The sequence below is a fragment of the Lepisma saccharinum genome, chromosome 4, assembly GCF_977018435.1.
Source record: "Lepisma saccharinum chromosome 4, izLepSacc3.1, whole genome shotgun sequence".
NCBI classification, from domain to species: Eukaryota; Metazoa; Arthropoda; class Insecta; order Zygentoma; family Lepismatidae; genus Lepisma; species Lepisma saccharinum.
In genome coordinates this window covers 98,516,385-98,544,046 of record NC_139232.1, presented here as the reverse complement: position 1 = coordinate 98,544,046, position 27,662 = coordinate 98,516,385, and the positions used below count along the sequence as shown (strand labels likewise).

The following is a 27,662-nucleotide window of genomic DNA, read 5'->3' as shown; positions in this document are numbered from 1 at the left end:
TAGTTAAGTGCCTAGCCTCCGAAACTAGAACAAGTTGTTGACTCGTACTCGTGAAGTACGCGTCGTACGTCGTAACCGCAGCTTCCTCAACCGTCCTCACAAGCAGCCATCATCTCCAAGAGCTGTGAAGGAAGAAAAAAAAAAGACTGCCGACCGCAAATCGAGCCTTATGCAAACTAATAGACGGACGGTGACTGCACACAATTCTAGTAATAAAAAAAATGGTAAAGAAAAAAAAACACCACCTCCTCACGCTTGTCATTGAAATCGGGCACACCCACAATCAACGCATTTTACTTAGCACAAGCAAAGCATTGTTCAGGGACCCTCTTTGGGAAGGATCTTCCCCGCTTGACTGACACTGTTTCGTTTTTTTGGTCATCACCCGTCTCCTCTCTCCCATCCGGAATAATGGGTCAAGCGAGGGTACGAGGGAACCTCAACCAGCTGTTCGAACCAAGATGGTCGATGGACCAGACCGGTGGGAACAGGTGAGCGACGATGACAATGGTGGTTCTGGGGGGGAAGGGGTTCCGAATCGCCGCCAACAAACAAAAAAAAACAACAACACGGTTCCAAGGAGTGCGAATCACGATTCTGGACTGTGGACCTACTTTCGATTCGTGAATTGTTGACGATTCACACTTCCAAGTGCGAAGTAACAACTTCGGAAACGATTCTTAAAGAGATGATTGACTTCTTGGTGCGAATGTTCACTTAACAGGTCAATGTTTGTTGTGCTTGGTTTCTCACTACCGTGTGGTATCTGATTGGGGATGCCACCAGGAAAGTTGCTTCCAAGGGACAAAAGTGTAACCTTTCACGTCTGGTTGTCCCACCGTCGATGGTGTCATAACTAGGGAAAGGAACTTCAGGTAAATAAATGTTTTTTCTGCGATAAGATAGAGACCCTCATTTTTGCAAAAATTCTGATCATAGCCTTATATGTCAACACAGCAAATTTTATTTTACATAAAAACACATATTTTCCAGTTTTCCGTATGTAAATACATATTTTGCGAATTTTCATTTTAAATACATAAAATCGCTCATTGACTTCATCTACCTCGAAATCCTCGAAGGAAAAATGTTTATTCTCCCCACCTCTTTCATATCGAGAGTGCTAGGTTTGTTTTGTCTTTGAACACCCTCGCTGGCAAACTTTTGGCACCTCGCCTACGATCCTATTGGGAGAAAATAGCTGTGAGTAGCTGGGGCTGGCTACACGTAACGATAGCAAGGCTTTTTAATGAAGCAATTCAGCTATTGTGGCCAGAAGGCATAAAATTTGACAATGTTCTTCTCTTGACAGATGCTGCAGCTTACATGCAGTGGTCTTGCCGTTAGCTACCCCAAAATGGTGCACGTTACATGTGTCGCGCATGCGTTGCATAGAATATGTGAAAAGATAAGAGCTCTTTTTCCCAATGTCGTTAAACTGGTTTCAAATGGGAAGAAAGTTAGATCAAGTCGCCTAGAAGAATAGACATTTTTAAACAAAAATGTCCTGAGGTTCCCCTTCCCCCTACACCTGTAGTTACGCGATGCAGATGTTATGCCCAGAACTTTGAAAAAAATTGTATCTGTTGTAAATGATCTCGACAAAGAAGAATTCTGCAAGAACTGTTGATGGAGCCCTCCTTAAAAGTCGAATTGGCATACATCTCAACAAACCTGTCCATTCTCTCTAATTCCATATGAAAGCTTGAATCGTCCGCGAACACTTTGGCAGCTTCCATTGGTAAAGTCCGTATAGTAGAAACGAAACTGAAAGAACTCACTGGATCTAAATGTCTAAATGTACAGAACTTTTGGGGAAAAACCAAGGTTTTCAAACATTGTGCCAAATTGCATGTGTTTTGGAAGGAGGTGAAGTAGAGGAAGAGGAAGCTTTGGAAAACTTCAGCGTTAGTGACATTTCGTGCTTCAAATATGCAAGAATTGTTTCTTGTGACGTGGAGCGATCTTTCTCACAATATAAATGCTTTTTAGAGATAATCGTCACAGATTTAGAATGGAGAATTTGGAAAAAACTATGGTGATCCGCTGCAACTCTTCCAAAAAAATAGGTCGCTAAGAGGTAATCATTTAGAAACTAATTTCAGGTGTTTAAAATGCATGTTATAGTTTGTTTTTGTTACCAAATGTTTTTATTTTTGTCACATATTTTCCTGTTTTTATCACATATTTTCAACATTTATGACACATAAAAAATAAATATTTCTGAGTTTTTTAGCACATAAAGTTCCGTTCCCTAGTCATAACAATGCTCCTGGATGTATCTACCAATCTACTTGTCACGCTAGCGCCTGTTTAGATTCAAGAAATATTGAATCACTGCGCTCAAGACATACTAAATTCAAGCTTCAATTCGGGCGGCAGAAAAGTTGAAATTTTCGTAAAATTTACAATATCCTACGAGCTAACATTTAACAGTCTCTTGATTTACAAACAAGAGACGGAACCGTTTTCTTCGTGAGCTCAGGTTCATTCATGTATTGTGGCTAAAATGAGAAGTAAAGATGGCGTTGGTCACCGCTGGGAATGTTGAACGCAGATAGACCCATACTATAGACCTGAGATATATAAGAAAAACTTCCAAGTTGTAATATTTTATCTTTGTCATTATAATTCGCAGTTGTGTGCACCATAAATATATATTTTAAAAACTGAATCATTAAAAATACATTAATTACGTTAAAGTTGTTATTGCCTTTAGTAGTTTGTACTACACACTTAGCTCGTAAGTGATTGCACATTCATTCCTGTTTCATAATTCTTGATTTGGTTTATTTTATTTCGCTTTTTTGCCATTTTTGACTAATTGCGTTGATGAAGATGAGTGATGATATGGTGAAATTGATGAAGGGACACTCACAAAGAACACCTACACTCAGAGAACTAAATGCATCATATCGATTGATGCACCAGAATGCATCGATTGATGCACTAAAATGTGCTTTATGGCTTCTTCAAAGAATCAGATTCACATTTGATGCATTTGGGTGCATTTTTGTATGTCATGAAAGAAACACCAAAGTGCATCATTTGATTCAAGTGAAGATTCCTTTCAGTCGAGATGCACTTCAATGCATCAGCTGATACATTTTGATGCACCTTGATGCATTTTGATACACCTTGATGCGTTTTGATGCACCTAACTGCATCTTTTTTAATGAAGCACTTAAACGTTTTGTCTGAGCTACATAAACTTTGTAGCTCAGACCAAACGTTTAAGTGCATCTTCCAAAAAGATGCAGGAAGGTGCATCAAGGAAAATCAACTGATGCATTGTAGTGCATCTCGACTGAAGGAAATCCTCACTTGAATCAAATGATGCACTTGGTGTTCCTTTCACGACATACAAAAATGCACCCAAATGCATCAAATGTGAATCTTATTCTCTGAAGAAGCCATAAAACACACTTTATTGCATCAATCGATGCATTCTGGTGCACCAATCGATATGATGCATTTAGTTTTCTGTGTGCATGCCCAGGCCGAGATTTGAACCCGGGACCACTGGCGGCGTAGGGTGTGCTGTGTTAACCACGAAGGTCGGCAATATTTCAATGGTACCGTGATGTTCAAGTTCTTTTGCAAAGGTACAATCGCGTAGAGCATGAACTACTTGAAGGGGGTACGCAATCAGATCGGAGAGTGGGTTTTCATCCATGGTGTACCTAAAAAACAATAGTAACACTGTTGAGCCTTGTTTCCATTTTAATAAAGCATTAAAATGCTGACGAAGGCAAAATTTATTGTACGAAAAATATACACTAAAAACGTAACGTTTCCACTCTCTAACAGGGTCTTCTTCAGACGAAGATTCGACAATAAATTTATTGTGAATTTTCGTCTGAAGAAGACCCTGTTAGAGGATGGAAACGATACGTTTTAGTGATTATTTTTATTACAATAAATCTTTCCTTGGTCAGCATTTTAATGTTTTACTAAAAATCAAGTACCGAAATAGACTAAATTCGGAGCCAAATCTCCGCTTGAAAGTTTCAAGTGTACAACCAGACACCAAGAAACGGTGTCCGGCTATGCAGGCACATCCTTCTCACAAGAAACTCTGAGAATTTACAATAAAAACTACAAAATTGGGCTTGACAGTTTATTTACAAACTAATTTTCGTTCTTTACTTTGTTTTCAATAACTCTGGAAAAAAATAGGTATGAAAATCAAAGTTTTTTATATACTTCTTATCATACGCGTGTTTCACATTTTTATTTTTGTAACTAATAATAAAGATTGTACAGTAACATCCAAAAAAATAAGAAACGTACGATTCTAAGGTTTATTGATTTACCTTTACCATTTTTCCACATACAGCCCAGCCCGAATGCCATTTTGCTCTATTGCAGGTAGAGGCTGTTACCCTGCCCCCTGTCAGGGCAACAGTGTTCTCTTTCCTATTGAAATATGTATTACTATGTTAATTAATTAGGTAATTACGTGTATAAAAATATGTATATGTGATAAGTGTATCTCAATTTATTATGCATTTTAGCATGTATAAAAACCATGCAGCTCTCTGTTCATTCTTCATGTTTCGAACGTTCAAAGAAAAGGCGGGCAGTTTAGCTGTTCAGGATTACAAATTTTGAAAGAAGGGCCAACAGACGCCATCCAAACATATATAAACTCCCAGATGAGAGTGGGGGAAGTCGGCTGTTGGAACTGAGACTTGGAAGGGAGAGGCTGTTTTTGCTTCGGTCAGCTTGGATTGGAGGACAGATCTCCCGCAACGGATGCTGTAAAAGGTTGGATTGCCGGGCAAGCTAGTGCCTTGACGTACAGTTTACAGGTAAAAAGGTAGTTTGTACTGGATGTTATTTTGAAGAAATTTCGGTGCGCCGGGCAGCCTAATGCCTTGTCACCGTGGAGGTTGAGAAATGTACACGTCGGGCGACCTCGCGCCTGTTAATACGTTTTCTTGGAGTAACGCTAGTCTACCTTGTGACAAGCGTACTTCAGATGTAATTCATGAAATGTAAAGCATCCAGTTACAAACAATAGAGATTTCCAACATCAAAATTAGAGTTTTGGCCCGATAGTTAGAGAAAAGAACGTTCGGATACGACTTGTATATACTTCAAATTTTACGTTAATTAAATTTTAAAAAAATATCCAAAATTTCAGTTTTTAATTTCACAGTTTGCTGGACAAGGTAATTTATCCCCTATAGCAATAAGGTTTCGCAAAGATTATCCGTTGTCTATTGTAGTTAACTATATAATTATGTTGACTTGAAGCAACCCACGTGCATTGTCGTACAATGAGATACCCCTAGACAAATCAGAGCCGAGTACGAAGTGCACCGAACCTCGAGTGCGGAGGTAAAGTGTGTGTGTGTGTGGGGGGGGGGGAGGCAAGTAACAAGGCCTTCAACATATCAAAAATGTCCCACCAATCAGGCAGCAAAAACCCACTATTTGGAGAAGAGTGAATTAATTGTGTGGGGTACATTAGACATTTCGTTACGACTAAAGGGTACAATGAAAAAAAAGTTTGACAACCGCTGGCGTACAGGGATATAATTCAATACAAGATAGTAAGGTGGTATATCCGTAGAGTTGTTTAATGGACACTCAATAGAAAGTAAGTAGAGGTGTTTTAAGATAAGAATAAGTAACTGGCGAAGAAAAATTGGCGTCAAAGGATGAGATACGAACGCACGCCTACAAACCGCGTTAGAGAGTTGCACGATAAGTATAAGCAAAGAGAATCAGTACACTTCCCCAACAGATCCAAAGAAGGGCCCAGGGGACGAGGTCCTCCAACCACCTCTCACCTCGCACTCAAATACACCTTCTCTCCCAGCGTAGTTCCCGTAGCCTGCAGTTCTTGTTTGCAGTTTTAGCTGGGAGCGGTCGTGTCCCTCGAGAGGATAAGGTGTAGTGAGGATTGACGAGAGGTTCAGTAACCTTGGTTCCTAATATTAAACCCAAGGTGTGTTTCTATTCAGACATGAGAACTTGAGGAAATATCCTTGATAATAATAAATGATATACATTTTATAATTTAAAATTATAAAATACAAGAATAACATAAAAGAAAAATTATAAAAATAAGAATAAGATATAATATAATAGAGTAAAAGAAGAAAGAAAGATATAATATACAGTCCGGCCAAGAAAGACGAAACTACCTGGAAAGGACGATTCCAAACGCGAGAGGGGAAGCAGGGAGAAGCACTCGCCGACTACCCTGTGGTATTTCGCTTGTGGGGGTTTGCTTGTTGTGTGTATTACCGCTTTCTGTGTTGTGTTTGTGATTTGTGATGGCTCTTACAATTGGCAACAAACTGTTTCAAAGTGGAATGAGGAAAATTGGGACGTTTTGGCCCCTGTTGCACAATCTACAAAACACCCTCGTTTTGCTAGAAAATGTCGCAAGCCATTCAGTTACTAAATTTATACTTATAATACTATATACAACAATATTATTATTATTAAATACTATCCTGATGAATGGTGTGTACATTTGTGCTAATTATAATATTTACTGAGAAGATCAATTTAATTGAATGAACTAAAATAAAGCTACTGGTTTACAAACAAGTTTATCTACTAATGTGACGTGATGAAGACTTTCCTGATATGTTCTGTTTGCTGATATAGTATATGACTGGCTTACATAACCCTTACATAATTCGTAAACATCTCTGTATGTATTTTGGTGGCGATGTTACTACGTTGAAACTTCACTGCTGTTTCTACAGCAGACGATTTTCAAGGAACCCGCTTCCTGTCCAAAGCTCCGTCACCCCTATTTAGACACTGAACGCGTCCGGTTGGCGCATGCGCACTTCCGTCCATGGTCTCGGCTAAGGCAGCCAGACAGTACTTATATGTTTTAAGGTCCTTAGTCCACGTGAAACCAGCAGGTTAACTTGTGTACAATACAATTATTGATGTAGATATGAATTTCACAATGTACATTGAGTAAGAAGTATTTATGTGAGAATCGCTCTTAGATGAAGCGAGATTATTTTAGTGAGACAGTCAGACAAGTTGTTCCCAAAACCAAAAGGGAATCTTTTTAAGAGCAGGACATCCGAAAAATGGATGTTCCTTAGTTTCTTCTTCTTACCGCAGAATTGGAACTGGAGCTGGGACCTTGCATCTTCTTCTATCCAAAGATAGAAAAGAGCACCAGCAAGTCTCTGAAGGTCAACTGGACGGTCCCCTGAGCTACAAGAAGCCCCAAAAAAACATGGTGACACAACGCTTCCAATTCCGAGAAGAGAAACTCTATATTGGCTAAACTCACCATGTTCCCTCGTGGAAAACAAATCCCAGATTATCTTCGGCCGATCTTTCACAGAGGTCTTTAGATATTTATCTCCCAAGACTCCAAATACGATCTCCTCCTGTGGACTTGCGAGAGACATCGATCTTGGTGTCAAATTACATACAGTTTGTCAATGCCTCGTGGAAAAAATTGCACGACGTGAATGCGTGGGTTGCAGCAGGAGTGGTATCTCTGCGAGATGTGTCGGGAACAATGCGTACACGGTAACGCCACACCCAAGATGAAGGGAGCTGTTTGTTAAATGGAGAAAAATTTGCAATTCCTACCACACTGTATTTTTCATTAATCAGCTTCTGCTATTAAAAGTCTTGTGCAACTACAGGGGACTCGGGATAAAACTGTGGTGTGCATTTGCTTATTAATTATATGGGAGATGCGCCGGATCTAAAGGGCGAGAACTGACACATTAAGGTGCATACATTGTGGGTGAGGTACTTAGGTGTATCGAAGTAAGTTCTCGCCGAGACAAATGCCGCAGGTCTATTCACGATGCGCGCGAAACTAACATGCAGCCCCGTACCGCGTGTCATGGTGCTCTTCCTTGTGAAACTATCAAACTTATACTAAAAATAAACTTGAAATTATTCAGTCAAGTTTACGGCAAGCACTTTTTTTATTATTATTATTTAGCTCAGTGGCATAAATATGCTTGCCTACTCAATAAGAACAACATTCCCCAAGTTGGCAAACAGTCGCATACACGCACAATTCTCGTTATTGCATTTCAAAATATGTCGAAACTGTGACACATATCGAAGCGTACTCTCACACTCTGTCTGTACGAGAAAAAAATACACACCCAAGAAGTTGCGTGCACATACAAGTCGACGTTCCGAACAAGCGTACGAGGCGTTTCTTGTACACGCAAATGTGGACACACACATACGTATGTAGGCGCAAAACGTACGCATTCCTCGAAGGCACGAGAACCAAGCGAATAAATCAATTGACAAGTGTGATGTGGAGAAATAGGAATAATTAACTGTGAAGAAATTTGCATATGGCACAGCGCGCTTGAATGATATTAGGAAAGGCTGTGAAGTAAATGTATTGATTGATTTAGTTTATTTTTCTTCGCGTTTTGTGCTTCTTGGCTAATTTGCGGAGATTGGGATGAGTGATGAAATTGATGAATGGACATTCACAAACAACCAAGCCCGAGCGGGATTCGAACCCGGGACCTGAAGTAAATGGAGTGTTGATTCAAAGATCTTTGAACTGATTGATTGAATTGATTCGTTTTACTTCGCTTTTCTGCCTCTTTTGGCTAATTGCGAAGATGAGAATGAGTGACCATATGATGAATTGAATGAAGGGACACTCACAAAGAATACCCATGCCAGGCCGGGATTCGAAGCCGGAGCCTCTGGTGTCGTAGCCAGGATAACCATTCCGCCACGGAGGTCGACAGAAAATGATTGAAATTATTAGGGTTAGCAAAGTAATTGCTTTGTTAGCACAGATAGGATTTCCACTTATTGCGGCAAAACTAGTTCTTGGACTTTTCCAGATAAGGCTCCAGGCCACTATGTGATACTTCGTAGTAATCAAAAAAAGAGATGATACGTATAATATAGCCATATAATAACCGAAACTTCTGTAACTGGTCACCCACGACAGGCATGGCATTGTCAAGTTTGGGAATGATGATTTTATGGGTGAAAGTGAAAAGTGTCATTTTGGGAGGCAAAAACTTTTGAAACACTGGATTTCATTATCCTGCCACATATTAGGAACTGCACTTCACACAGTAATATAATGGAGGAAAGTTTTAAAGTTGAAAATACTCAGTGGCGGCAAAGCACGAATTTCATGTTCTGCGAAAGTCAAAATCTCGGGATATTGTTTCGGGAAGTTTTTATTTACATAAATAAAGAGGGAGGGTGGAATGCATAACCATTCCATTCATCCCTACGTGTAGAAAAAGGGATTCTATTTATAGGAGGTTACGATTGCGCATTGAACTTCATAACGTGAAAACAATACAGGAGCAGTGACATATTCACGAAAGTGTATATTCGACCAAAACTGCTTGCGTTATGATATTAGGAACTATACTCTGGAACACGAAATGAGGCGCCTGGCATACTTTGCTCAATTGCCATATCGATGTTGCTGGATTGATTCCAACCGTCTATGTAATACATGCCATTAGGTAATGGCATCACGACTTGCTAGAAAGATACGGAAATTACATTACCTTTCCCTTTGGAAGTAAAGCTGAAGCTTCGACTTGGCAACAGTGTATGGTGAACGTTGCCATGTCGTGCTTTTCTTGGCATTTGCACGCCTTGCGGTATTCCATATAAGGTACCCGCGCATCTCTGTCCAGCCGCCTCGTTTCGTGCTGTCTTTTCTTAACTTACAAACTGCTTATCAGCGACGTTTGCAGAATGATTTCAGTTATTTATACAAAATTGTCAATGGCAAAATCCGCTGCAACACACTTCTTGAGGAATTCCACTTTAGAGTACCTATGCGCTCAACACAAGATTTTTTTATACAAAAAAACCTAGACTAGAAATTCATAAAATATCTCTCTTTTACAGACTTGCAACACAATACAATGATCTCTCCTCAAGTATTGATATATTTTCCTACGAAATTGCCTTTCGGTCTTCTATCAGAAGAAATGCTTGTAATTAATATCACATAGCGCCATCTTTTACTTATTTGTTCATTTGCTATTCACTTTTATGTTATTTTGTTACTCTTAATTATTTTTATTTTTTTGCTTATTATTATTATTATTGCTTTTTCATTCTTGACAATTTCAGTGTAAAATGGTCACCTGTGCTGTATCTGGAATTTTCTCAATAAATAAATAGAAGAGAAGTAACTTACCTCCTTTGACGTCATCGTGGGATGCATGGGGCTACACGTGGTTCGAGGCACGGCGGGGGTGGTGGCACTGTTAAGGACGCAAGAGAAGATGGATTGGTTCCTGTTGGGGGTCGGGGACTGGGCCTCATTCTGAAAAGAAAGAAAAATACATGTAGAATACAGTTTGTTCCAAAACACCCAAACCAGATAACTCTTTCAGAACGATGAAAGAACAATTTTGGAAAATTTCAAAAGACACCATATTTGATAAGGCAAAAAGCCGACACCGTTAAGAGGTCGATTTACGATCTCGACCTACACATGGGTGTTCTTTGCATTGAAAAATCAAAATAATTGAAGTATAATTTCACACAATGTTACATAAAAGTTACCCTTGCTAGAAGTCATGAAGACAGAGGACACAATCTCTGCAGTTTGTACAAGTGATGTGATCAGCACCACGCACCGCAAGTCCTTACATCCCAGGTATCCATTTCGGTCATTTCAAAGACTATTCTCTGTCCCGGGAACCTCTAGAGCAAGCGAACGAAAACAAGTATCTGCGCAAGTAGTTACTAGACGGGGCTCGACCAATGAACGCGTGAGAGGGAAAGCGAGTGCAGCTACCAACCGTATGGAGGAGAGTGTACTGCTTCACTCCGATTTCCCCCCTTTTCTACCATTATGCGCGACCTTGCTCCACAGATTCCCGGGATAGAGCATACATGTGCGTGCTCGACTGTAAATCAAGGTGTGTGTGTGCACGCGCACTAAAGCCTCCGCCGTCAATAGTTTTCATAGAGCCATAACCGCGAAATTTGAGATGCACCTCTTGAGCTATTCCAACGACGACATATTCGATCCGTTGCGGTCCAGTCGATAGAACGTCTGAAGGTGGGGGCAACCCCCTTCCATCCCGCCACACACACACAAGTATCGTAACAGTAGTGAATTTGAGATTTCACTTTTTCCCTGTATACAATACGCCACTAATCCATAAAAAGGTTGGTTGGTTGACTTAGTGTTTTAAGTCCACTTTATGCACAGTAAGGCTAATTTGGACTGGACCTACAGTTTAAAGTGGAATCCGAACCACTATGTGCCTCCACCGGGTATCGAAGCCGGGACCCCTTGATTACAAGGCGACGACGCTACCACTGCGCCATCGGGAGGCCTAAATCCATATCAAGGACTGCATTACATAATTGAAGGGCTTTACAAACCTCAAATACGCCTCTGTAATGCAGACACTAATCGCTAAAAGACACTACCAGTTACCCGAAATGTTATGCCAAATTCTGGCAAGAGTCGCTAAAAAAAATCGAAGGAACTGTTGGAAGGATCATTCTTCCATAATGATCCAAGGTGAAGCCCGTTCCTACTTCAGGATACTAGCAAAACATTACTGTCCTCAATTTGTCACTCATGTGCGACAAGGCTTTTGTCATTGTCGCCCACGTGATCGGTATCTCCCTCCTCCTCCCCCCTTGCATTGTTGCGGAGGTTTATAGGTTCAAGATCTCCATGTGACGACCTTGAGGGAGTGCGTGTTCCCGTATGTGTGTTCTCGTGCAGACCCAAGCAACAGAATTCAGGTTACTAGGTTTGCTGTGGGATTTGCTTATCCACGTGAAAATGGCCTCCGCGTGTTTTGCCTTGCGCCATGTTGCCGCTGTCTCCGAAGTGAGAACGATCGTGGCGAAAACGGTGGTCGGGGAAAATTAAATGAAAGTTGTTGAATTGTTGTTTTAAGTCCACTTTATCACAGTAAGGCTAATCGGGACTGGACCTACAGTTTAAAGTGGGATTCGAACCACTGTGCCATGTGCCTCCACCGGGTATCGAACCCGGAATCCCTTGAATACAAGGCAACAACGCTACCACTGCGCCATCGGGGAGGCCCGTGAAATGAAAGTGTAAGTATCCAGTGGCGTATGCACGATTCCAACTCCCTCCGCGGTGGGAAGAGGCCTACATCCAGTCCGTATCAGTATATTGTTTTTGTCTTCATTGAATCGAGAAAATTCCGAGGGGCTCAATCCCAATGGCCCCCATCTGACACGTTTCAACAGAGCCTGATATGTATTTGGGTTTGAGTTTTGATTTTTAAGTCCACTTTATACACAGGAAGGCTAACCGCGACTGGACCTACAGTTTAAAGTGGGATCCGAACCACCATGTTCCTCCACCCGGTATCGACCCCGGGACCCCTTGATTTCAGAGTCCCATATACTCCTTATGGGAAATCAGCTTCAAGTTACGGCTAATCAAAAGGCTTGGCAATCACTTCTTTAAACTATCCTCTTCCCATTGATATATTTTTCTATGCCATCGGAAGTTTGATATTCCCAAGAAAACAAACAAAATAATATTCCCGTAAGCGCAATGCATTTCAACTTGTTTTCGAAGGTCATCCTGGCAGTGCTGCCAAAACCTGATGTTCATAAAACAGCGTTCAACTTAAATGAACTTAAAACTGATTTTCAAGGAGCTAGATTTACGAAGGCTGTATAAAGTGCCTCCTAGGGTAATTTTAGGTGTCAAAAGGGGTGGGGGCGCTGCTAGTACCGCTAACTTTAAAGTGATGTATATGTATGGCAAAAGTTGGTTTGTGGGCCGGAGCCAGTGATGTCATTATAGTGAGGCATTTGGACGGACGCCCCTGTTCACAGCCAAACGAGTGCACGAGCCAGACCTGGCTCCTAAAGAGCTAAGTTGGCAACAGTATCGCGGACGGAAGAGCGGGGAAGAGCCTCGCGGAAACTGTTTCGTATGCTCTTAAACCATGCACATCTCATCCCATGAGGTATTAATACAAGCTAATCTACACTACGGCCCAGGACTCTGTGGAGTAAAGTGGCGCATAACGGAAGAGAAGGGAAGAAAGCGAGCGGGCGAAGCAAAGAAGTGGCAAGACTTTCCGCAAACGTCTGGTAGCTGCACCCTCGTTGCCCCCTCCATGCAATCCCTTTCCGTAACACGTGTTCACTGGTTGAGCCCTCTCGAGTCACTACATGCGCACATGACTTGTTTTAGTTCGCTTCTCCATAGACTCCTGGTACAGGGTATGGTGACAGGTTTTGCCAGGTTAAATTTCTCAAATTTCAAGGCAATTTTTCCCTGTAAACTACACTGTTACAAGTTACCGTAAAATTTACAATATTCTACCGTTATAACTTAACGGTTTGTCCGTTAATTTACAAAAAATGGAACACAAACTGTTTTTATTTCAATTTGAATATATCATCATGGATATACAGGGTGATCCGTTTGGGTATGGATAAAAGAAAATGGATGTTTTTTTGTTTTTTTTGGTCAAATGTAATTACATGAAATATTGTATACAAAAGACTGACAGGTTAGAGTTTTTATTTTTATACACTACTAACAGTTTTCTACAGTTCTCAGTTTTCTACATAGCCTCCATTGCGAACTCTGTACAACTCATAACGGTGATTCAATTTATTCCACGTTCATACTCTGGGGTGATTCTGTCGAAAGCCTGTGTGGGTTTCTGTGAAAAGACAGTGTCTTTAACGAAACCCCAGACGAAGAAGTCTGGAGGGGTTAAATCTGGGGAGTTGGCAGGCCAAGCAATTGGTCCCCACACATTTAGCCCGTTGCTGTTTCGTAAACGCCATTTTAACAATAACGAATCAGTTTAAACTTCATTGTTGCCAACACACTACAACAAAACACGAAAATTTTCCTACTATCACATTTACGTTTCCATTAATGTTTTATTTTATCCATACCCAAATGGATAACCCTGTATATATAATTATTATAAATTGCAGTTGCGTGCACTAAGAATATAATAATTTTAAAAAATGCATCACTACAGTTACATTAATTAGGGTAATTATAATAGCGGTTACTACCTCAAAAACGATCATGGTAATTTTTTGACTGTAGCCTTACACCGTAATTTCTCCAGTGAACATCTTACAGTGTACTTGAAGAGCAAACGTTTTCGATGACAACGATAATGGAACCAAATCACATAGATTTTTGGTATTTCTAATAGCTTCTATATTGACAAATATTTCCTAAGAGATAAACTTACAACTGCAATGTAAGGAGAAATCAATAACCTAAAACTCATTATGCTTCTTTTCTTAAGCCGTGAACATTTTGACAAAACAGAACTAATATGGGTCGATGCGAAACTGTAAAATGAACCTTGCTTGCTCGGAATTACTGGCTTGTGTCAACCAGCGGCATCTAGCGCTTTTGAAAACAATCATTCATTTTTGTGAAAGTGTTTTGTTTCAGTTGTACGAACGCACTCCAGAAAGTTGACTGAAGAAATAACGGTTCAAGACCGTCAATTTCCGGTGCCATCCTGTAAAAATATTACCAGGACCGTTTTTTTTTTAAGTATTAACGGCCATTGCATAGTTACCGGACCCTAATAAAGCAATTTTGATGAGTTAGTTTTTAAAAACACGGTGCACACAACTAATTTATAATCATTATCTACCCTTATGCATGATAAAATATTCAAATTTTACATAAATAACGGTTGTGTACCGTTTTGTAAATTAACAGGTAGATTGTTAAATTTTTAACGGTAGAATATTGAAAATTTTATGATAACTGTGTACAGGTTCGTAGTTACTGATAAAAGTTTGCGCAGAACTCAATGATCTTCATTTAATATACCAGAATTACAAGGAAGAGAAGGTTGCCAGTACTTGAAAATAAAATTTCCGATTTCACTTGCTTTATTTTACGATAAGCAATAATTAAAGAGGTATAAACAACGCGAGAATAGGAAAAAAAAAGTGTTTTCTTCTTCCTTCAGAGATCAAGGACCAGAATCGTGACCTAGGCAAGACATGCGAGAATATTAAGGGAAACAAATAACTTACCCATAATACCTTGCTTCTCCAAAAGAAGCGCCGTGTCTGCATCCACCACATGTTATGGTTTACCTTAACATTTTCTCTCCCGAGTTCATCACGCAAAAGTAATGGGCATTTACTTATTTAGCCACCCCTCCCACAATTCCCACACCCTACCCACCTTTCCTTTACTACCCTGTTTCTTCGGAAACCAGGTTTAAAAGAAAAAATCTTTCTCTGAAGAAAACTGTAATTACCTTGTCTCTGCTTGGCTATTAACAACTCCAGATGCCTTTCTTCTTCTTTTCCAAGAGTGGCCCAAATCAGGATTTACCTTCCCGACACCTTCAGCCCGCATCTTAAAACATGACCTTCCCAAATCCATCGCTTCGCTTTTGTTTTCTTTTTTCAAATTCACGAGTTGAGGATGCATAATCACTCTTATCAAGCGAAACAACCAGTTAGCAAGATGCGAAGGAGGTGAAGAGCACAGCATCTTAAGATCTCAACGGCTTAATCTACATTTAATTTCTGCGAAATGGAGTGCGGGTTTCCAGTTTATTTCCTGTAATGGCAACACTGAGGATTTGTTCTCGTCATCAGGCATACATCATATAACGGTCAAATATTGAGTGACAAGTAATTAATCTAATTGCCCGTTAGTAGGAATTAATTGCAATTGGTAATATTAATATCCGTCGCGAATACAGGTGTCTAGCGAACTGCCTTAGCCAACACTAGATTGCTCAACCACCGTTTTTCGCCCGAATTCGGATTTACATGCATTCTTATGGGAATAACAAGAAAAATGCAACTTCTAAACCAATGGACCGAATTTGATGAGATTTCAACCAGCGGAAGAACACATCATGAAAGTATTGATTCCAAGATTTGAGCCTAATCAGAACAGAACTACGGGAGTTATGAATTATTAAAGATTCATCGCTGAATTGAAAGGGAGAAGCTACCCTACTGAGATGTCCTTGCTTTTCGTGACTGACTACAATGGAGAAAGAGTTAGCCTAATCTCTGCGCGAGGGGCTGCTACCAAAGGTTAAGGACCGGAGTGAGCATTGACCAGGATAGGAGGACAACGGTCAAAGCACCAGAAACAATAAACAAGCACCTGATCATAGAGGGTAGCGCGTCACTACGTTCAAATCTGGAATAAAAGGGATGATTTGAAACAGTTTTACACAGTTTTGCCCAGGGGGTGCTCGTTCGGCGGCGCAGATCGTGTGCGCAGTTGTCCGTGGATGCATGACGTCACCATCGAAACACTCGGCACGGAAAAGGCTGGTTCCTTATGCAAATATTGAGAAATTTGACAACGAATATCTTCTAAAATATAGTAGCAAGGGAAAAGTTACAACTTTTACTGTTAAGATTCATCCTTTCTAATCAATTTATCACAAAGTTGATTCAAATGTGTAAAATGGTTTTCAAGAAATCGTGTTACGAAGGAGCCCCTGTTTTGTTCTCTCCAGGCTTCCAATGTAAGGGAGTTTTAACTTAAGCGCGTTGGATTTCTCTTTGCTCTACGTTTTGAAATAATATTATTTTGTTCTTGTCAACTGAAATCATGCCTAAATGCTATGGAAAGCTGTAAAAACTATTATCAGAAAACTAACGGAAGAAATCTAAAATATCACAGCTTGATTGATATAACAAATGCGAGATTGCCCATTTTTGTGAAAAAGGCATTGTGCGAGATCTAAAAGTAGAACTTTATAATATTGTATGTAAATGTAAGGGTGTAATAAACGTGACTGCTTCCCAGGCACGTATCCAAGGGGGGGCTTAGGGGGCTCGAGCCCCCCAAATGTTTTTGGTTTACACTAGATAAAATGAGATTTTTTGTTTCTTGGGGTGTCAAATAAAATAATGTGACGTTAATTTAAGGAGAGAAATAATTATCGAGGCAAGACGGAGAATATTCTATAACCCTGTTATTGGTAACAGCTCGTATCCAAGGTGGGAATCAGGGGGCTCAAGCCCCCCTTCAGAAAATTTTCAGTTTACGCTAGATAAAATTAAATTTTTGGCTTCTTGAATAATATGGTGATAATTTGAGAGAGATAATTATCTAGGCAAGACGGAGAATGTTCTATAAGCCTGTTGTTGATAATATTGCACGTAAACTTTTCTTACGCTTTCGGTGTTGTCGTAGCGAACTTGAACACTATGTAGAAGAGACTTGTCAGCATTTGGAAGCTGCACAACAAAGGTAGCGCCGCAGGTAGGGCGATTCGGATTCATTGTAATTTTTTAATCTCTGGAAAGCTCGAGAGGGAACGTTCTTGAAAAAGAGGAGTCGAACTACTGGCAATATTTACGAATCGTGATATCTGCGAAACGTTCTAGAATATAATGAAGATATTAATACGCGGCTTCAATTTCCCGGTTGATCTGTACAACAGAATAGGTGGAGACTTCAGAGGTAAGTGTGACAATTCATACAGTCGATTAGTGATCAGTCAGTGTCCATTGGTTGCTTTATAAGATCTAGTGATTCGAAAATGAAATGGACTAAAAACCGTAAAGTAACGAAGTCTACCACTAGTTCCAGTTCGGTCCCAAAGCTAAAGACATTGACGACAGTGGAACTTCGAGTAGTGCTACGAGTAGTTCGGGTCGAAAGACGAAGAGATCGAAGGTCTCTCTCTCTCTCTAAAGTGAATATTTCGGCAGTATCGGGCTGGGCATTGGAGCGATTTATTAAAAAAGAAATAAGCTGCACAGATCAACTGAAAATCAAAGTTTTGAGTGATGATTTGGACCAAATTTTGTGTATGCAGTCCGAGAATTTCATGGCATAAAAAAATACTTTTGTTTAAGGCTACTGGGTTCGACACACAGTCAACAGGCAATTTTGGACACTTGCGAGTGCTTAGGCATGAATATGAACAATTTGGTGGGTTTCGGCTTTTATAAGAGCTGCAAACATGGGAGGACAAGACACATTAGTGGTGTTCAGGCTCGAATGAGAGATAAATATTCGTGAACTGTCTGATTCCAATTCCCAGCACACAGTTTGAATCTTGCGTTGCGAAGTGGATTGTGCATTCCGTGCATGTGTAATACCTTCGTAAAAATACTTCTGGTACATAGATGTTTTGATGCCTGATGAGCAGAAATGGACAAACACACACACTGAGATGGTTCTGGCACACAATGTTAATGCATGGAAACAGAGGAGTTGAGTGGTAGAAAATGTCACAATTTCACGTTCTGATTAAAATGACAGCCTTAAACGCCGCACCCCGTGGCCGAGTGGTTAGCACATCGCGCTGCGACGCTGGGGGTCCCGGGTTTGAATCCCGCTCGGGCATGGTTGTTTGTAAATGTCGATTCATCAATTTCATAATTTCATCCCTCATCCCCATCTTCGCAACTTAGCCAAGAGGCACAAAACGCGAAGTAAAATAAAACAAACAAACAAAGACAGCCTTAAACAGTGGCGACGATTTAGGAGATAGTTGCTCCCCATTCTTTTGCCTCCACACTATCACACTATGGCCTCTTAATGCTTGTCTCCTTGTCCACCCTCGCCCCCACATTTTGGAACCCAATTGCCACCACTGGCCTTAAACATACAATTGTGATACCCCTTTAAAAAATGGTGTTCAGCCGCCGCCCCGAAAGGAATTCCTGGATACGTGCCTGCTGCTTCCCGTAAAATATCACTGAACTCTCCGTTCTTCTTCTTCTGTCTTTTCTTTGGCGCCGTCAATAGCTTCAACACGTTGTTTTTTTTTATATATATATTTGTCACATATTTGTTTTAATTAGTATTCTGCTCGTTCCGCCACCTGAACGCAGCAGCTACGGCTCAAAGGGCAGTGTAGTTACACCGGAAGAAGGCTCGGAAATGGCAGGCTTCAGAAGTTAACTCATCCAAATTAAATTAAACAGGTATGTGCTCTCTCTAAATTTAAATCATAGTTCACAAATAATTTGATTAAAAGTTTTAAAAGTATCTATTTTACTTAATAGCGTATTAATTGGTGCATTCTTCTCCAGCATAGCCATAGGCAGTGACCACACTACGGGGGGGGGGGGGGGAGGAACGCCCCCCAATTCTCGTTCGACAATTTCTCTCTCTCTCTTATCTGCCCCCAGTAAAACGACGGAATAATAAAAATGATTGCCCCGGGAAAATATGATTTACCCCTCCATCTTTACTATTGCGCTGTCACTAGCTACAACATATTTTGATTTCTATTGTTCCCACATATTTATTTTAATTTTAGTATTGTGAATCATATTCCACTGTGTTACCTCACGTAGCCACTCCCCCCCTCACACACACACACACGTACGACTTCAGTTGTAAGTTTTAGACTAAGCTTGTCAAATATCCACTTATATCTTTGTATTCTTGAGCTATTTAAAAAAAATCATTTCGCCCCTTCTTCTGGACTATTTCATAGGAATGTTTTCCCACTGGAAGCCCCTTTGCAGATCGAGATCCGGGGCTATAGCCATCCCAAGCCAGCGTCACCTCCAAATACTCTCTTGGCCTCATGAAAGACAAATATATGTATTTCTACGAAATATTAATTTGACTTGGCAGTTCCTCTTTTCGAACAGGAATAAGTTTTAAATTTTAATAGCTTATAAATTTACACTAGCAATTTTGAGTAAAGGTTTGGCGTAACCCTAAAAGTACATTTAGAGACTGCAAGGTCAACTCTCGATATTTCAGATATATTAAAAATTTTCATCACAACGTCTTGTAATAATTATTTGTTACTTCAATAACCTCCTCGCAAATGTTTCTCGCATATTAAAACATAGATGCCAATTTCTGTTTATTTCCTTGTAATGCTGACCTCCGTGGCGAAGTGGTTAGCACAACGCTTTACGATGCCAAGAGCCCCCAGGTTCGAATCCCCGCCCGGCCATGGGTCTACTTTCCTTTCTTCAATTGCATCATATCATCACGCATCCTCATCTTTGCGATTAGCCACATGTAACAGATAAGCGAAGTAAAATAAATTAAGTCTATTAATCATTTTTTTTTTAAAACTCTTTAATTCTTCTTTAGCATGCCACGTTTTTGTTAAAATTATATTACGATTTGTAAAATGACGAAATTCTAAAGGAGAACACGCAAATTTCTTTGTAGCGCATCGGTCAGAAAGTTTCAGGAATATGGATTTTCAAAATACATTTTTTCACACGTACTTTGCCCCCTTTTAAAAGTAGCGCGTTTTCAATTATGTTACTAATCATTAAAAGGATGCCTCAATACCATCTTGGAGGATGACAATTATTATTTTTCCCCTCCTAAAAGTAATAATATACTTTCGCTTTCTGAATCTCCCATATAAATGCTAGGGGCCGTCTGCTTCAGCCGAGCTCACTGCTTCTCCGGCGACGTCACGCGTTCGTGCAAGATCGGCAATCTTCGGATGGCTTTACCTAATCTCTATATTCCTTGAGTTTTGCCTACAATCGCCACCGGAGTGTGAGCTACGCGCGACCGAGCTGCGAGTTGCAAGCAGACTCGAGGTCTGGATTTGTTTTTCCTCGAGTGAGTGTTTCAGAGCCATGGAGTAGAGCAGAATAGAACCAGGGGGTCGATCTCCCCCTTGCCGTCAACGCATCCGTGCACATACGTGTGGTTATGTGAGAATAACGCCAGACACGTCCACCCGTGTCAATCGTCCGAAACAACGTCCTAAGTAGTGAAAGTTAATAACATTTGATATCCATGTGAAACCGCGAATGGCTCATCGCGTATGTTCGTCTCATCGCCCAAGTCACGTATCTGTACTTACGAGTGACCGCGAAGAACTGACCTATTATTGCACAAGTTGTCGTATGGAGTCGACAGTGAACGAGTGAAGCCAGGATCCGATGAGGCCAGATGGAGCTGCCGACTGATCCACTTTCGCCAACCAGGATAACCGCGAGGTGCAACAATGGAGCGTGGAGGCCTTTCAAAACTGTAGGACCACTTTCACCCAACCCAGGTCAGAGGGAATGCAGCGAAGGTAAGATCCAACCATGTGCGTGTGTGAGAAAGATGACGACTATCTACCGCGAATCTGCGTGAATCAAATCATTGCTTAACTTAAATCAGTGCTATGGCATCCCTAGGCATCGGTATTCCGGCGGAAGTAATCAATGTTAAAGATGAGAGTTTATGTTAACAGCAAACGATAGTTCATGAAATATATTTATACCTTCGGAAAAGATAGAAGGAGTTCGCACAAGGAACAATTATTCACTTTATGCTTAAAATCCTAAACGATAAATTGTAAAAGGCAATGTAGCCAGACATAACAAGAGTATGGTCAAAGTAGTAATTAATCTAGCCTTTGTAATTGTCATATTGTCGCCATATGCCATGGAATGAGAGTATGAATGTGAGATCGAGTGAAAGAGGGCAAGATGTACTGTGTTTTTATCTGTGCTTTAATATATGTGTATATTCAGAAACACCGTAGTATTATGTAACGTCATTTCAGGTATTTAAAATCAAATCCTCCTAGGTTTATTCTCGGTAACACCGACTGTTAGGCACTTATCCTGACCGTATTATAATTCATGTGATGTTTAATTCGCCCAGCAGGTGAGGCGAGAGATTCTTCGTTGTTGCGTTGCTAAGCTCAGCTCAGTTGAGTTAGTTGAGTTAATTAGTTTATTTATTAAATTAGCAGCCCGTGACAATCAAGCAGATAAATTGAAAAGTAAGAGATTCTTTGCATCACTACAAACTCCCCACTCCCTTTATGTTTACGGAAAGTGTTCTTGTTTGTGAATCTCCCAAATTGGTGAAATGAGAACAATGAATAAAGGAGAAGGTCTAAATATGGGCGAAGGTTTAAATATGGGTTTTGGAATTATCAGCGCTCCCGGAGCGCTGGCAGAGGCTATTGGATCTGGTTATCTGTCAAGGACAAAGGTTGCGGCGCCAATTCGCAAGAGAAAGTGGTGGTTAGATTCGGCATTGGACGCTGTTTTTAGAATTGCGACCTCCGAAAACTTTTTGCAGGTATGTTTTAACTCAGCGTTTTTCTGAATTCTCATCTGCTTTGTATAGGTTATGGTATTAGCGGTACATAAAACAAATGTGGGCTTTTATAATGCAATGATTTGTTTGTGAAATATATACACCAGAGAGCGAAAAGAAATTGAAGAAGAAAAATAGCGTGATGGTCTAAATATGGGCTATGACATGAGGTCTAATGTTGAGATCACATTTTCAACAAATTTTTGGATGTTTTTCTTAATTTCGAGATTTCCCATTCCGCGTGATTTTCAAAACAACAGATTATTCATAAATATGAATTTTATAATGTTTTAGCGATAAATGACTGTTTTTTTAAAATTTTAATTGCTTTTTGTGATACTGCCACTAGTGGCCCAAGAGAGAAAGAAGTAAATGGAAAAGAAAATTAAAATTCACAAGAAAAACAGTAAATTCCTGAGAATGACCGGGGGGGAGGGGGACTGCGGATAACAAAAATGAAATTGCGAGCAAAGAAAAATGAAAAGACTGGTGAATAATATTCACAAAATGGAAAATTCGTGACTAGAATAAACAATTCGTGCGAAAGAAAAATTATTCAGTAAATAAGAAGAAACATTGACATAAAAACGAAAGATTGTGAACAAGAAGCCAAATCAGCAAGTAAAAACGAAGTATTCGTGATCATAACGAAACCAAGAAAGATGTTACCAAGAAAACCTGGGAAAAACTTTTGAACTATGTTAACAACCTTCCCTGCATTACATAAATGCCGACAGATTACAGACATAAATGAAGTGAGACGTCCAGAGAAAGAAATGTCCACTTTTGACAGTCGACAAGGACTAGTCAGCCTAGAATGTTGATTCTGGCTCACATTGCACTCCGAAAGGATACGAGGAGATGTGTTGATTAATCTCGAGCAAGCGGAACATACGGGACCCTCGCATTCTCGATCTCCGCCATACTGGTGAGCTCTCCCCGATGACGTAGTGGTAACGTCATCGCTTTGTAATGACGAAGTTCCGGGTTTGATACCCGGTGGAGGCACATAGAGCTTCCGGTACCAATCTAAACTGTAGGTGATGTGATCAGTACCACAATGCGAACGTCTTTGTCCTCGGTATCAATTAATTTGAGGCCGTATGAGTCCATTACGGACATTCTAGAAAAAAAATCCCCACCTATGAGATATATCAGTTTTTGAGCTAAAGATTGATTGGTTTATTTTACTTCGCTTTTCTGCCACTTTTGGCTAATCGTGAATAAGATGAGTGATGACATGATGAAGGTGCATTCACACAGAACACGCATACCCAGGTCGAACCCGGGACCTCTGGCATCGCAGCGTGTTGTGCTAACCACTCCGCCACGGAGGTCGGCAATCTACGTCATTATCACCTTGTGGACACCCCTGATAACAAGAGTCGTTAAAGGGTCAGGAATTTTAAATAAATTCAATTCCGGTCCAGGAGAGAAAATCAGCAAACGTAAATGGGTACTGGACCGTAAAGAACCTTTTCTATCTGTAAAGTATTTCAATTCGGTCCAGGAACCTTTTTTCACGTTGAATGTAAATACAGTCCAGGAACATTTTTTCCGGTTCAATTTAAATTCGGTCCAGGATAAGAGATTCCGGTCCTGTTGCGGAACTCAATAGAATTTATTGGTTCCAGGACCTTTAACACCCCTGCCTGGTATTAAGGTACCACTTACAACAACTACACCAGTGACATCGTTCAAACGCACCCACCAACACACAACACACAGACTGCAGAGTCCCAACACAACTGGGTGTGGTTATCTGGGACTTCTATCTCACGCATCACGGCGTAAATTAGATCGACTCTCAACATCACGTCTCCGCGGAGAGAGAGAGAAGTTCTGGCGTTCAAGATGAGGTAATGGAACTTAGATTGACCTGGAGAGAGAGTTACAAGAAGGGACCCGTGTGCTTCTACAGACAATCACGAGCCTGCAAGTCTGGTTTCGAGGTGTGATATACATTTTTTTTCCCTCTGCTTCGTCTCCCTCTCAAAAGTCGATTGCGTCTATCGCTCAGAGAGAGATCGTGTTATCGCTTTTTTGATACCTCGACATGTCGTGATCGATGCAAGCGAAGTCGACCTTGATGCTCCGTTTGCGCAGCCAATGCGGTGTTCTACATTAATTAATGACTCTCTCTCTTTCCCACATGGCGAATGATCGACAAAAATACGTACTGCAAACAAGAACAATCAACAACGCTACCTTCGAGAGACTGTAACACACTGAACGTGACAGCAATTCCGATGTGATGGATTCTATTACGCAAGCTCGATGCTTTACGATAATTTTTCTTCAACTCTCGTTCATCTACGGCAACGCTCAACAACCCTGTGAACAAGCTTACCAACAAAACGCTTTCAGGAGATTAATGGTGCTCAAGTATGTTACGTTCCTAGCAACTTTCCTCACCCTTTACTCCTATAGCCGGGAGCATTGAGGCTCTAAGGGTCTACACTGAAACCTTACTTCAGGGTAGGTGCGAACAAATCCAACCAACGTCGTGAAGTTTTTATGAAATGTTTATTTACTGATTGAGTACTTACAGACAGTGATTAGGTAATTCATAACTTGAACTTGGAGATCAATAGTTAATAGATAATTTCGAACTTACTAGAAAGGTCAAACTAGGGTGGCCCAAACCTAGGTTTTACAGAAGAGCGGCATACACCTATTCACTTCTTCCTAGACTTGGAGTTATCACCCGAGATTGCCAATTTAGGTTTTACAGAAGAGCGGCTTGCACCTATTCACTTCTTCCTAAATTGGAACTTATATCCCATTCGGCTAACCTAGGTTTTACAGAAGAGCGGCATACACCTATTCACTTCTTCCTAGATTAGACCGTTCCTATTTGGCCAGTCTAGGTTTTACAGAAGAGCGGCTTGCACCTATTCACTTCTTCCTAAACTGACACCAGAACAGACCTCTTTACGGACCAAACTGCTTCGTATTTATACCCAAAGTTCCAGCCTCGAACACCTGTCTTTAGGTAATTTCTTATTACAATACTCTAAATTACAATAGAAAGATATTTGAAAAATACATAGTTTGGTAATTAATAATTTACAAAGAAAGTTTACATATTCATTTGAGTTAACAATTATTTATTTAACGTTGATAAAATCTTACATTTTGGAAATATACAAATTTAAATGTTCCGCCATTATTTAATTACAATTAGGTTAGTTCATCAAACATGGATAATCTTTGATTGGCAAATCTATATTTACATCATAATAAATGCCCGTTGTCTTAAGCGAGCTGTCTTCATTTGATAGTTACAGAAAGGTGAATACATTAGTTCAACAACGCCTTGATTGGCGCGTTCATATTTGCGTCACAACATGTAGTATCACGGATATTAACAAGGACTTGAGGTAACACTATATCAATTTTTCTTTTGACACGGAATTGCAAAGTTACAAAATAAGTAAGGTCGTAACAAGTATGTAATGACTTTCAGTCAAACTGTAGTCATAGTGATGATAGTAGTGTACCATAATCAGTGTGCGAATTACCGAGGGGATGCCGGGGGTGGCTTCAGGCAAGCAGAATAGAAATTCCGTGACTTTTACAGGTTTTCCAGGGAATTTTTTTGCATTTTCCATGACAGTGTTAAACTAAATCCATTTATTTGTGCATCGTAATAATAAACTCATACAGCTTCCAGGTATGGATTGTTCAACAAAGAAACATTTGTCAATCAAGGGCCTCCCCGATGGTGCATTGGTAGCGTCGTCGCCTTGTAATCAAAGGGTCCTGGGTTCGATACCTGCTGGAGGCACATAGTGGCCCGGATCCCACTTTAAACTGTAGGTCCAGTCACAATTAGCCGTACTCTGCATAAACTGGACTTAAAAACACCAATTCAATTTGTCAATCAAGACAAAATTCCCTGACTTTTTTTGATCTCTGAAATTCCCTGATTTTTGCCGGTTTTCCAGGTCTGTCGCCAGCCTGATATAGCATACTATTTCTTAACAAACAACTGAAAAATCATTCGTGTCCATCATGGGTCTAGTCACTAAAGATTTCCATGCAGAAAAGTATGCAGCCTTGTGGATTAAAGGAGGACCATTCTGCAACTGACCAACCTCACTAAACATGTATTACAGTGTTCACAAAGGTTAAATAGAAATTAAGTTTCATCCTGGCAATAGAAATTTGATCAAGTTTTCGATGATACTAGTTCGATAGATCTCTTTGTGTAAGAGTTTGGGTTTACTTAGAATGTAAATGTAGTTTCTAAATTATGTGTAAATGTTTTCGTAAGATTGAGTGACAGGTTACAACTAATGTTCTAAGGTACTTAGAACCGCAAGGTAATAGTTTGGTTTACTGACTGGTAGCCTGTATACAAATTTGAAGTCTAGAAAATAAAATACAGGAGAAAGATCGATCAGAAATTGTAAATAAAATTATTCACATCAGTGAGATGGTGATTCTGGAGTTGGCAACCTGATTACTTGAGTTGGCAACCTGATTTCTTAATAGTTGGTAAACTTATTTCTATTCATAGCCTAGGATCTTGTGACATAGTGAGATAGCCTAGACCTTTGACTCAGTATACGCCACTTATATATATATATATATATATATATATATATATATATATATATATATATATATACTAGCTGATTGCCCGATGTTGCCCGGAAATTTATTTATCCCAATCTTCTAATGAAGTTGTCCGTGGGAGAAATATGGCGATCTTAAATCCACTCCGCATTACTTAATAGACTGCCCCTGTGACTTGTTGATCGTGATCTAGAAAGCAAGTGTATCTGTGTCTCTGTCTCTCTCTCCCTCTCCCTCTCTCTCTCTCTCTCTCTCTATCTCTCTCAAATATCATCGTGAATGTCACCAATTTGCTTAGTGACTCCGAAAAAAACTATGGATTCGACACTAATGTAGGTCAATTTTGACATTCTATTTTTCACCCCATCTCACCCCCCCCCCCCCATGCCGATAGGTGATGAACTTGGAGTTGAACGGCATTCGTAGTGTCACTATTCATCTTAGCGACCCCGAAAACTATAGATTCCACACTAATATCGGTTGTTTTCGATTTTTTCAATTCGCCTCTTTCCCATACCACCAGGGGTTTGAACGGCATTCGCAGTGTTACTATTCATCTTAGCGACCCCGAAAACTATGGATTCCACACTAATATCGGTCGTTTTCGATTATTTTCCAACCCCCACCCCTACGGGTGCCAGGGGTGTCTTACCCCACAGTATTTCTTTCCAGATTTCAAGTGATATGTGTACCAAGTGTGGTTAAAATCGTTCCAGGCGTTCGAGAGTTATGCTGGAACAAACACTTATTAGAATCTCAGACAATTCATCAATGCATCATTCATTCTCAACCTCGCAAGGAATCCTGTTGTTTGTAGAAACATCTTACGCTAACTGAACCTCGTCTTGACCCTACTTTTTTTTGGCTCAATAGTATTTCTTTTCTCTTGGAGCTCGTGGAGCTGCTTAGAGCATTGCCTATATACATCCACTCTCCTCTCCACCATATTTGTCCGCTCCCTCATTTACGTGCGAATGTTTGAGACTTATGTATTGCCATATATATATATGCAGTACAATCTCTATCTCAGTGTAGTCCTAGAATTGGTCCTTGGGTCAAC

The 27,662-nt window shown here is 40.3% G+C and overlaps 1 protein-coding gene across 1 annotated transcript in view; it reads right to left on the bottom strand.

The window, feature by feature from the left end:
- Nucleotides 1–27,662, bottom strand: part of LOC145986657 (uncharacterized) — a 426,247-nt gene that overhangs the window by 299,406 nt on the left and 99,179 nt on the right. The window contains exon 2 of the mRNA XM_083120936.1: nucleotides 10,169–10,297. Coding sequence (XP_082977062.1) covers nucleotides 10,169–10,297 — 129 coding nt within the window. The remainder of the gene's footprint in view (nucleotides 1–10,168; nucleotides 10,298–27,662) is intronic.